The 11,111-nt window shown below is 35.0% G+C and overlaps 1 protein-coding gene and 1 non-coding gene across 2 annotated transcripts; one reads left to right on the top strand and one right to left on the bottom strand.

Moving 5' to 3' along the window:
* Positions 1–5,531: 5,531 nt before the first annotated feature.
* LOC116142117 (pentatricopeptide repeat-containing protein At1g63130, mitochondrial-like) lies at positions 5,532–6,761 on the top strand. Its single transcript, XM_031427564.1, has 5 exons — positions 5,532–5,733; positions 5,851–5,915; positions 6,066–6,153; positions 6,268–6,393; positions 6,688–6,761. The coding sequence occupies exons 1-5, from the start codon at positions 5,532–5,534 to the stop codon at positions 6,759–6,761; spliced, it is 555 nt and encodes a 184-aa protein (XP_031283424.1).
* Positions 6,762–9,165: 2,404 nt separating this feature from the next.
* LOC116142207 lies at positions 9,166–9,270 on the bottom strand. The gene has a single exon (XR_004129969.1). It is a non-coding gene; the product is annotated as a small nucleolar RNA R71 (small nucleolar RNA).
* Between the last annotated feature and the right edge of the window lie 1,841 nt (positions 9,271–11,111).

The raw sequence follows: 11,111 nt of genomic DNA, 5'->3' as shown, positions 1-11,111 counted from the left end.
TAAAAGAAAAATCTATTTACCTTTTGTCTTGTTTCTATTTTTGTTATTATATATTTGTCAAGAAAAATAAGCCCTAATTAATAAATATATATTTAATTTTTTTAAATAATTAGACAATTTGTGGTTTATTACCTGTCACCTCTAAGGTTTGGAAACTAACAACTCTACCCCTAATGGAGTTTTGTTCCAATTAATGATCGTGTAAAGGATAAAAAAGACATTTTGAATAAACGGTTAGCCTTTTTTACATCCGAGAAATACAATAATACCAAAATAATTTGTCTTCTTTTCAAAATGAATACTATGTAAGATAATTTTCTTGATAAATTTAAGATTTTATTTTAGTTTATTTTATTATTTTATTTTATTTTATTTCTCTATTTTTTTCCTTATATCAAAGGAATATAATTACTAGTAGGAAATCTTCCCTATTAGTATACATATATGGGGGTGAAGTGTGATTTTAAAAAATTAGGGAAATTTCACACCAAATCTCTGGGTGAAGTGTGGTTTTTTTCCATTGACTCCTATTATGTGGCAAGAGTGGGCTCGAGATGAAGCTTCTATTTCAACTGGGTATGTTTTAGTTTTTTCATTTTGTGTTCTTGTTATTGGTTTCATGAGTAAATTTTGATCGCTTAGGGTTTATGGTTAAAGAGAGAAAGTATAAAGAGAAAAATTAAATGGATTTGTTTGAAAGGAGGAAGTGTTTATCTTTTGGGGTTTAAATGGTGAAGATGAAGTTTTGAGCTTTCTTCCTTTCTATTTTTTTTTNGGAAAATGTTAGAGAAGGGTTATTCTCTACATTTTCAAAACCAGGCCTGTACTATATTAGATGCTGAAGGAAATGAATTAATGTATATGAAAATGTTGGAAAAAAGCTTCCCGGTTGAGTGGAAAAACTCTAGCAACTTAGCCTTGTCATCTAGGCTAGAAGAATCTGAAATTTGGCACAAGAGACTTGGCCATTTTCACTATAATGGTCTCAAAGAGTTAAGGAACAAAAATATGGTTCTGGACCTACCTGAGATTGAAGAGAAGAAAAGCCTCTACAGTACTTGCCAACTTGGTAAGCTAAGCAGGCCACCCTTTCCTTTGGATAAGGCCTGGAGAGCAACTGGAAAACTCCAGCTGATCGATACTGATGTTTGTGGCCCTATGCAAACTGAAACCATGAGTGGGAGCAAGTACTTTGTGCTCTTCATAGATGACTTCACACGCATGACATGGGTATACTTCTGAAGCAGAAAAATGAAGTAGCTGCTATATTCAGAAAGTTCAAACTGCTCGTGGAGAATCAAGCTGGAACAATGATCAAAGCCATAAGGAGTGATAATGGAACAGAATACACATCAAAAGAATTCTGTTCAATCTGTCAAGAGGCTGGAATTAGGCACCAGTTTACCACTCCTTACACCCCACAATAGAATGGGGTCAATGAAAGAAAAACAGAACCATCATGGAGATGACAAGGTGTATGATGGTAGAGAAGAAGCTTCCCAAGAAGTTCTGGGTTGAGGCTGTCAATACAAGAGTCTATCTCCTGAACAGATTGCCAACTAAAGCAATCAAGAGCCAAACTCCCGTTGAGGCCTGGAGTGGAATTAAACTAGCATTGGGCAACTTGAAGACATTTGGGAATATATGTTATGTTATAGTTCCAACAAGCAAAAGAACTAAACTTGATGACAAGGCTGAGATAGGTATATTCATAGGATACAACAGCCAATCCAAAGGTTACAGAGTGTACATCCCTGAGTCAAAGAAAATTGTGATTACAAGGGATGTAAAAGTGGATGAAAATGCAGTTTGGAATTGGGAGGATAAGAAGTTTGATGTAGACTGCAAGCTGTAGCAGCCAACCGAGAATCTGATTGAAGAAGCTGAAACTGAAGAGGATGAAGAGCCTTCGGTTAGAGGGACTAGAACCTTGGTTGACGTATATGCAAGGAGTAATATGGCAGTGGTTGAACCAGAAGGTTATGCTAAAGCTGCTGAATTAGAAGCTTGGAGGAATGTAATGCAGGAAGAGATATCAATGATAGAGAAAAACAACGCCTGGAAGCTTGTTGATAGACCTGAAAATAGGAAAATAATCCAAGTAAAATGGATTTACAAGTTGAAGGTTAATCTGGATGGATCAGTCCATAAACATAAAACAAGACTTGTGGCTAAACGCTTTGCACAGCAACAAGGGGTGGACTTTTCTGACACATTTGCTCCGGTGGCTAGACATGACACTATCAGGTTACTTCTTGCTATGGCGACCCAATTTGGCTGGATAATTTTCCAGCTTGATGTTAAATCGGCATTCCTAAATGGCAGGTTGAGTAAGGAAATCTTTGTGGAGCAACCTGAAGGTTATCAAGTAAAGGGTGAAGAAGATAAAGTGTACCTGCTGAAGAAGGCCTTATATGGCCTAAAGCAGGCACCTAGAGCTCATGAATGATTATCTAAGCAGCCTAGGATATGTTAGAAGTCCTAATGAATACACACTTTATGTTAGGAAGACAGAAAGTAGACTGAAGTAGTTTCTTTATATGTTGATGACCTGCTGATTATTGGGAGTAATTCTAAAGAACTGAATTTGTTCAAGACAGCCATGAAATATGAGTTTGAAATGATAGACTTGAGGCATATGACTTACTTTCTTGGCACGGAGATAAGTCAGCCTCCAAATGGAATTTTCGTGTGCCAACAGAGGTATGCAAAAGAGGTATTGAAAAGATTTGGCATGGAAAGTTGTAAACCAGTAGATACACCTCTGGTTGCTAACCTTAAGTTGAGTAAAAATGATGGTGCAGAGAGAGCGGATGAAGGGAAATACAAAAGTCTGGTGGGCTGTTTGTTGTATCTCACAACTACTAGGCCTGATCTCATGTTCATAGCAANATGATTCTAAAAGAGTTCCTTGAGATTTGTGATGATAGAAGTAGCATCCAAATGCTCATGTTGCTCTTGTAGATCAAGTGTCAATGATCCCATTATTACACATTGAATAATCTCAACATCATCTAGATACTTTTGGTAAGTATCTCTTCCTTCCTGAGTATCCTCTAGTTTGGTACTTCCATAATAGGTTCATTAATGCTATACAACTTCTTTTCTTACTTTATTAGAATCCTTAGATTTCAATACCAGTCAGTGAAGTTCGTATCATCCAACTTGCTTTCTTTATCGATGATCGATCGTAGTGATAGGGTAGATGTAGTCATTATGAAAGTAAATCTACAAATGCAAAAATAAACAGAGTTAATACTATACTAATTAATAAGGTCTTTTATTAATCAATTACTCCTATTGTTTTACTCAAGCCCAATAGCCCTCACTATTAAACTCGAGAAGGCCTATTGGTCTTTCTAGTGGGCGAAATCCCGTCATTTCTATTTCAACCTTCACGGGTGTGAACAAGTTAAAAACAGAATGATTAGGTAGGTCAATAAAATTTAATCTACATCATGTAATAGCACCAACTATTAAACTCAAATGTAAATCAAGCCAACAAACCAATTACAGAATCCAACGGCATCAACCATCATCCTCAAGTGTAATTTTTGGATTAGTGAGTTGGACACTTCATGTCATCTTGTGCATCATTTAAATGCACTACTCTACTATGCTGTTAGTGTATTTATCAACCTTCGCAGAGGCTAACAAGCAAAATACACCTCGTTAAGTCAAACCCATCAGTATTAAGGAAAAACTCCAATGAATGATTAAGCTCCCACTGGTAAAAGTGTACTCTTCGCGAGAGCGAACAAGGCCACGACGAACAGTGGTTTGATTAATGCCATGATGCTGGAAGGCTCGTGGTTTAGATGAAAAATTTAATCAATAAACAACAAACGAATGTTAAATAAATACATAATGATCCATCCACTACCATTGAATAAGAGAAATTAATTGAAAGAATTAGCATGGCAAAACATTGAGAGAAAAGTTCAAGATTTTATCTCATATTTCATTAATTCTCTCGCAGAATATGATGTGTTGAAAAATTAGAACAGAAGAATCTTATACCTATAAATTTTTTCTCTCTTCTAATTGATTCTATCTATTATCGGAAGTATAGTCGCTAATAAACTTCAAATCCGACTTCGCTGCCTCGTGCCGCACCTCTAATAATAGTCTCTAATAAACAACATAAAAAGTAATCTTATAAATGAAGATGTTTTAACCAGAAAGTGATATGGACCTAATGTTGTTTGTTACAATACTTTAATCAGATGGTATTGAAAGAATAAAGAAGTCAACGAAGTTCTTAGTCTTTATCAAAAGAAGATTTTAGAAGGAATTAGGCCTAATGTGATTATAAATAACAATTTGTTAACTTGCCTTTTTCCTAAAACTAATGTAAAAGATGCACAGAAATTAGTTAGTGAGATGCACATAAATTAGTTGGTAAGATGCAACTTAATGGACACATAGCATTTTCATTGATGGACTTTGCAAGAATGGATGTGTTTCGAAAGAAGTGGAAATGTTTCATACTTTAGTAAATATTAAGTTTGTAGTTGACCTTGAAAGCTTGAATTCCCTTTTTGATAGATTATGTAAAACAGGGATATCTGAAACTGCTCAGTAGCAATTTTAGAAATTTCTCTCATTGAAAGCTTAGTGTCAAACATTGTTGTCAGAAATTTTGTAACTGTTTTTAGAATTTAGTTTTGATGGATACCATTGTTTCCAAATTTTACAAGCAATTGGGGTCATAATAGAGATTACAATGTTATAAGAAGCACATTCATAACAGAAGCTCACCTCAAACCGAAAAACACCTAAATGTGCATTTACATTTTTAACCTTCAAGTGAACAATTTTCAAAATCATTAAAGTGGTTTGAATAGGAAAGATCGATACTTTACATAAGTTTGCAATTTTGAAAACCTTAAAGGTTTTTTGTGAAATTTGTCTAAACATTTCTCTTGAATGCATTTGCCTTTTGCAATGACCTTACTTCGGAAAAAACGACCCACAAAAACACTCCTCATAAATGGCTTTGAGATTTAGATCCCCATTTCGTTCGTCTTCAATCTCTCAAAACCCATCTTCGAAAGTTAATGTTTTATTTTTGTTAGCTCACTTACACAACGTCACATCTTCAAGCTCCAAAAATGGAGTTTCGTATTCTTTCAAAAAAACCCTTTGAACGATCCTCACTTGCTAAATTCCTCGAAGAAAGCTGTCCATCAAGTAGCTTTACTCTGAATGAAGCATTGTACTTTTTTTATTACATGATTAATTCGAAACCCCTTTCTCCAATTTCATCATTCACTACTTTGTTTAGTGCACTAGCTAAGAATAAGCATTATGATGAAGTAATTTCACTTTATAAGCTATTGAATTCAACTGGGTTGTCTCTGGATTTTATATCTTTGAATATTTTGATGAATTACTTCTATAATATTGAAAGGGTTTTGGATAGTTTTTCGGTTTTTGGGGCAATTTTGAATAAGGGTTCTAGCCTAAATGTCGTGACTTTTAATTGTTTGATTGAAGGTCTGTGTGTAGAGAGAAAGATTATGGAATCAATGGAATTGTTTAAGCAAATGGTTGCTGTTGGTTGTAGGGCTAATGTGATCACTTGCAGCAATTTGATTGGTGGATTGTGTAAAATAGGGAAGATAAGTGTTGCCATTAAGTTGCTTGAAGAGATGGTTAATGGGAATAAAGAATATGGTGTTATTTGTAGGCCAGGTGTTGTTGTTTATACTACTATAATTGATGGTCTTTGTAAGGCTGGATTGGTTGAGAAGGCTAGATAATTATTTTTGGAACATATGATTCAGAGGGGTGTGGTTCCTAACATTTATACCTACAACATTTTAATGAACGGTTATTGCTTGGCAGATAAAATTGGAGATGCAAAGGAGTTGTTTGATTCTATAACTAGAAAGGGGTATACATCTAACATTGTTTGCTACAATACTTTAATCAATTGGTATTCCAAGAATAAAGAAGTCAATGAAGCTGTTAGTCTTTATTGAGAGATGGTTTCAGAAGGAATTAGGCCTGATGTGATTACATATAACACCTTGTTAACTAGCTTTTTTCTTATAGTGAAGGTGAAAGATGCATGGAATTTAGTTGGTGAGATGCGACTTAACGATGTTTTCCCTGATTCTTGGACATATAACATTTTCATTGGACTTTGTAAGAATGGATATGTTTTGGAAGCAGTGGAAATGTTTAATGCTATAATAATTAATAAGTTTGCAGTTAGCATTGAAGGTTTGAGTTCCCTCATTGATGGATTATGTAAAACAGGGAGATTCGAAACTGCTTGGGACTTATTTCATAAGTTTTCTCTTCATGGAAACCTGGTGCCAGATGTTGTAACATATAGCATTTTGATCAATGGGCTGTGTAAAAATGGACAACTAGAAATGGAAAGTGAGTTGTTGTCATATATGGAGGAAAAAGGTTGCGCTACAGATGTAGTCACATTTACTACACTTATGTTTGGTTTCCTCAAGAATAATGAGATACAAAAAGTTGTTGAACTCCTTCATAAGATGGTGGAGAGAAATGTGAAGCCGACTGAATGTAAAATATCCTTAGTCATGCAGTTACTAATAAAGGCCAAAAATTATAGTGAATGTTTGAATGAGCTTCCTCAATTTCTGGTCCAAAAGTGAAATTGAAGTTTACGTGATAAAACTTTACTGAGTATTAAACTTTTTTCAGAGCAGAATCCTGCAAAAGTTCATCCAACTGCCCAAATGCTCTATATTGGTTACGGTAAGGAGAAGGTTCAGTAAACACTTTTATCTGTTTGAATTTGATAAGGATGGTGATAGGGATGATCGAGAATGATAGCTTTCCTTATCAGACATGCGATACGTGATCTGTCTCTGTTGTAAGTACATATATTGGAGGTGGCAACATTGCAGGTTAAGTTGGGATTTGCACATGTAGTAGATCTTATGGGTTTGAGGATTACTTTTGGTGCAAATTTCAATAAGCAAAAGTTGTATATGAGGAATTGTGGAATGGTTCTTACTTCAACTATGACAATAATGGTAGCCACTCAAGTTCATCTATTCAAGCTAATCAGTTTACTGGACAATGGTCGGTTGACACTAATTAACTTCATTCATTGATATTCTCAATTATCCATGCCTGATAAATCTTGATTTATTTATAGCGTTTCACATGTTTCTATTTCTCAATATATATTCTTTTTTAGTTTAGATCTGATAAGACTAGAACTTACCAGGTGTGTCTCTAATGCAGTTGGTAAGTTGCATAATTTGAGTGTTTTTAGGGCTGATTTGGTGATAGTTTAGTTAACTTCTCATTTGTTTCCTTTGTTTTGATGTTTATTTTTGTTAAGTTTAGATATGAATGGTTACCTATTGATTTGGATAACTTTTGTGTTTTTCAGGCTTTGATTGAGTAGATTGGAGTATTGGAATGAAATTGGGACTTAAAGCTTGAAGAAGTTGAGACTACCTAACATTCCTGAAGGCCACAGCCATGCCTCGGTAGTTCACCAGGGCCATGGTGGTGGAACAAAGAGAAAACAAAGAGACCAGGAAGCACCACGACCTAGGCTGTGGTGACTTAAATTTGGCCACGGCCACGGTTGTGGCAAAAACTATTAGGACATTTTTATCAGTTTTTCTTTCCCTTTTCACTTAAGACTCTTTTAAGTATTTAAGTATAATTGAGATTAGTTGTCAAGGTATGAATTTTGCATATTTTTGAGAGGAGAAGACGCATTCTTGGGGCTTGAAAACTGAAGATCAGATTTAAGAGTTTGATTTTTGTTTCTTTTCAAGTCTGAATATGTTTTCCTTCTTCTCTATTTATTTCTTTGTTCTTAGGATGGAGTAAATCTCTTTTGTTAGGGGAGGATGAACCCTAATTATGTTTTGAACAATTTCTATTCTTAATACCAGATTTATGTTTATGAATTTGTGCAAGAGTTTAGGTTTAATGCTTTATGAATGTTGGATTGATTCAATTACCTTAATGATGTTTCGAATAGAGAAGTTAGGGTTTATTGCTTAATTCATATCCATAATTGTTTTGTTGGAATAACATTACACAGCATATTAAAATTAGAAGTAATCGAATAGAAATTCTAGGATTAATTTGTGGTCTATCTAATTCATAACCGAATAGGGCGAATTAGTCGTAAGGGATTGATGAATTTATGCTTCTTAATTTCAGAGTAACCGAATAGGGATCCGTATTAAGTTGAATATTATGATTGAATAAGGATAATTGGCCTTAGAAGAATCCTACCAATTCATAGCACAAACGGGTATTAAGAGTGGTTGTCAAGCATAATTTGGGGGAAATCTGTACTCTAACTTCATTAATACTGCAAAGTTCTTCGTATTATTTATTTCTTTAATTTAGTTATTTTTTTTAATCCTTTATTTTTACACTTTAAACTTTCATTTTCTCCGATAATGTTAGGTAGCTTTAGGTAATTACAAATAATTGCTTTGATCTCTCTGGGATGATACTCAACTCATCACTTTATTACTTGAACACAACTAGTGCACTTGCTAAGGTTGATTTAGTCACATCAAGTTTTTGGCATCGTTGGATTGTTTGTGATTATTTTAAGATTACCTGTTACTTTGAGATTTTTTTTTTTATTTTTTTTGTTTTTATTGGAAACCAATAGGTGTTTCTGCTAGTGTATGACCAAAGCCTCTGGAAAGATTTTACTGGCATTTGATCCTGAGATAGAGTGCATTTTTCACACAAGAAAGAGAGCAATCAAAAGGGAGATCATGGGTGATTACGATAACCCAAATAATGGAACACTACCAATAACTTGTACACTAAACAAGTTCTCTACCCCATCTCTAAATGGAGCGACATCGAGCATTCGACGACCAGTGATCAATGCCAACACCTTTGAGATAAAGCCAGCAATCATCCAGATGATTCAGCAGTTAGTGCAATTTGGTGGTTTGGCACATGAAGATCCTAACTTACATGTTGCAAATTTCCTGGAGATTTGTGATACTTTTAAGCACAATGGAGTTTCCAATGAAGCTATAAGACTAAGATTGTTCCCATTTTCATTAAGAGACAAAGCTAAGAGTTGGTTGACCTCATTACCAGTAGGCTCGATTGTGACCTGGGAGCAGATGACACAAAAATTCTTCAATAGGTATTTTCCTCCTGCAAAGATTGCACAATTGCGTAATGATATTACTATGTTTGTGCAGGTGGATATAGAGTCCCTATATGAAGCATGGGAAAGGTTCAAGGACATGCTCCGGAGATGCCCCACCATGAATTATCGGTTTGGTTGCAAGTCCAGATGTTTATAATGGTCTTAATAGTGAAGCTTGGAATATGATCAATGCTGTTGCAGGTGGTAATTTAGGTAAGAAGACACCAGAACAAGCTTATGAATTGCTAGAGGAAATGGCTTCAAACTCTTATCAATGGCTGACAGAGAGGTTGCCTGTGAGAAGAACATCGAGTGTTCATAAAATAGATGCTATCACAGCTTTGGCAGCACAAATGCAACATTAAATAAGAAGATTGATGGACTTCAAATGCAAAAACATGCAATAGTTGCTTCTATGTGTGATTTTTGTGGCAAAGATCACCCTAACCATGACTGTCAATCAGGTAACATGTTTAATGTTAATTCTATGCCTGATCAAGCTAACTATGTTTCAAATTGTCACAGGCCTAATAATAATCCATACAGTGAAACATATAATCTGGGGTGGAGGAATCACCCAAATTTCTCTTGGAGTAACAACAATCAAGTGAAACCTCTACCGCCAGGTTTTCAATCTCAAAAGAACAAATCAAATTTAGAGGAGATGATGGCGAAGTTCTTGAGTACTACAGAGACAAGAATTCAGAATCAAGAGGCTTCCATCAAGAATTTAGAAGCTCAAATTGGCCAATTGGCCAATATCATTTCGAGAAGACAGCAAGGGCATTTATCGAGTGACACAGAAAAGAACCCGAAGGAGCAATGTAAGGCCATAACCTTGAGGGATGAAAAGGTGATTGGTGAAGAAGAGTCGCAAAAGAAGGTGGAAAGTGAAGCTGAGTTACCGGTCTATATTAAAGAAAAGAAAGTGAATTCAAAAAAAGAGACAGAGACTAAGGTAAAGGAAATTGCAAGAGGTAAAGGAAAAGGTACATCAAATTATGATTCTATTGTTGTTGAAAAAGATGTATCTAAATTTCCTTATCTCGATAGAGTTAGAAAGGATAAACTAGATCAACAATTTTCAAAATTTTTAGAGGTCTTTAAGAAACTACAAATAAATATTCCATTTGTTGAAGCCTTAGTGCAGATGCCTAGCTATGCAAAGTTCTTAAAAGACATCCTTTCTAATAAGTAGAAGATCGAGGAGCATGTAATAGTTGTGCTTACTAAAGAATGCAGTGCCATACTGCAAAATAAATTACCTCCTAAACTGAGAGATCCAGGGAGTTTTACTATACTTTGTGCATTAGGAGATTCATTCTTTGATAAAGCATTGTGTGATTTAGGTGCTAGTGTTAATTTAATGACTTTATCAATTTTTTGGAAGCTAGGACTTGGAGAAGTGAAAGAGAGAAACATGTCACTTTAACTTGCTAATAGATCAATCAAACGACCTAAAGGCATTGTTGAAGACATTTTGTTAAAGGTCGACAAATTTATCTTTCCAGTGGACTTCATAGTTCTTGATATGGAAGAGGACTGGAAGGTGCCTCTAATTTTAAGACGTCCATTTTTGGTGACAGCTCATGCTTTAATAGATGTGCAACAAGGAAAATTAATTCTAAGACTAAATGATGAAGAAATAGTGTTTGATGTCAATAAAGCAATAAAAAAATCCTACTGCATTTTATATTGAATCTTCTTTTCACTCTGACAGTTTTGGTAAGATTTTAGGTGATCACAAAGAAGTTCTGCAGGAGGACTCTTTGGAGAGATGTCTAATGGAGTCGAGCACAACAGAAGATGAAGACCCGTGCTTGAGAGAAGAAGCTGAAGCACTAAAGAATGAATCTCCAACTGATAACAATATGGAGCTAAAGGAGATTTGCATAAAACTACTAATGAGGCTCCTAAACTTGAACTTAAATCTCTTCCTTCACATTTGGAATATGCTTACCTGTGA

Source organism: Pistacia vera, unplaced genomic scaffold, assembly GCF_008641045.1.
Source record: "Pistacia vera cultivar Batoury unplaced genomic scaffold, PisVer_v2 Contig405, whole genome shotgun sequence".
Lineage (NCBI taxonomy): Eukaryota > Viridiplantae > Streptophyta > Magnoliopsida > Sapindales > Anacardiaceae > Pistacia > Pistacia vera.
Note: the sequence above shows the minus strand (reverse complement) of the source record. Positions and strands in the feature narration are given on the sequence as shown.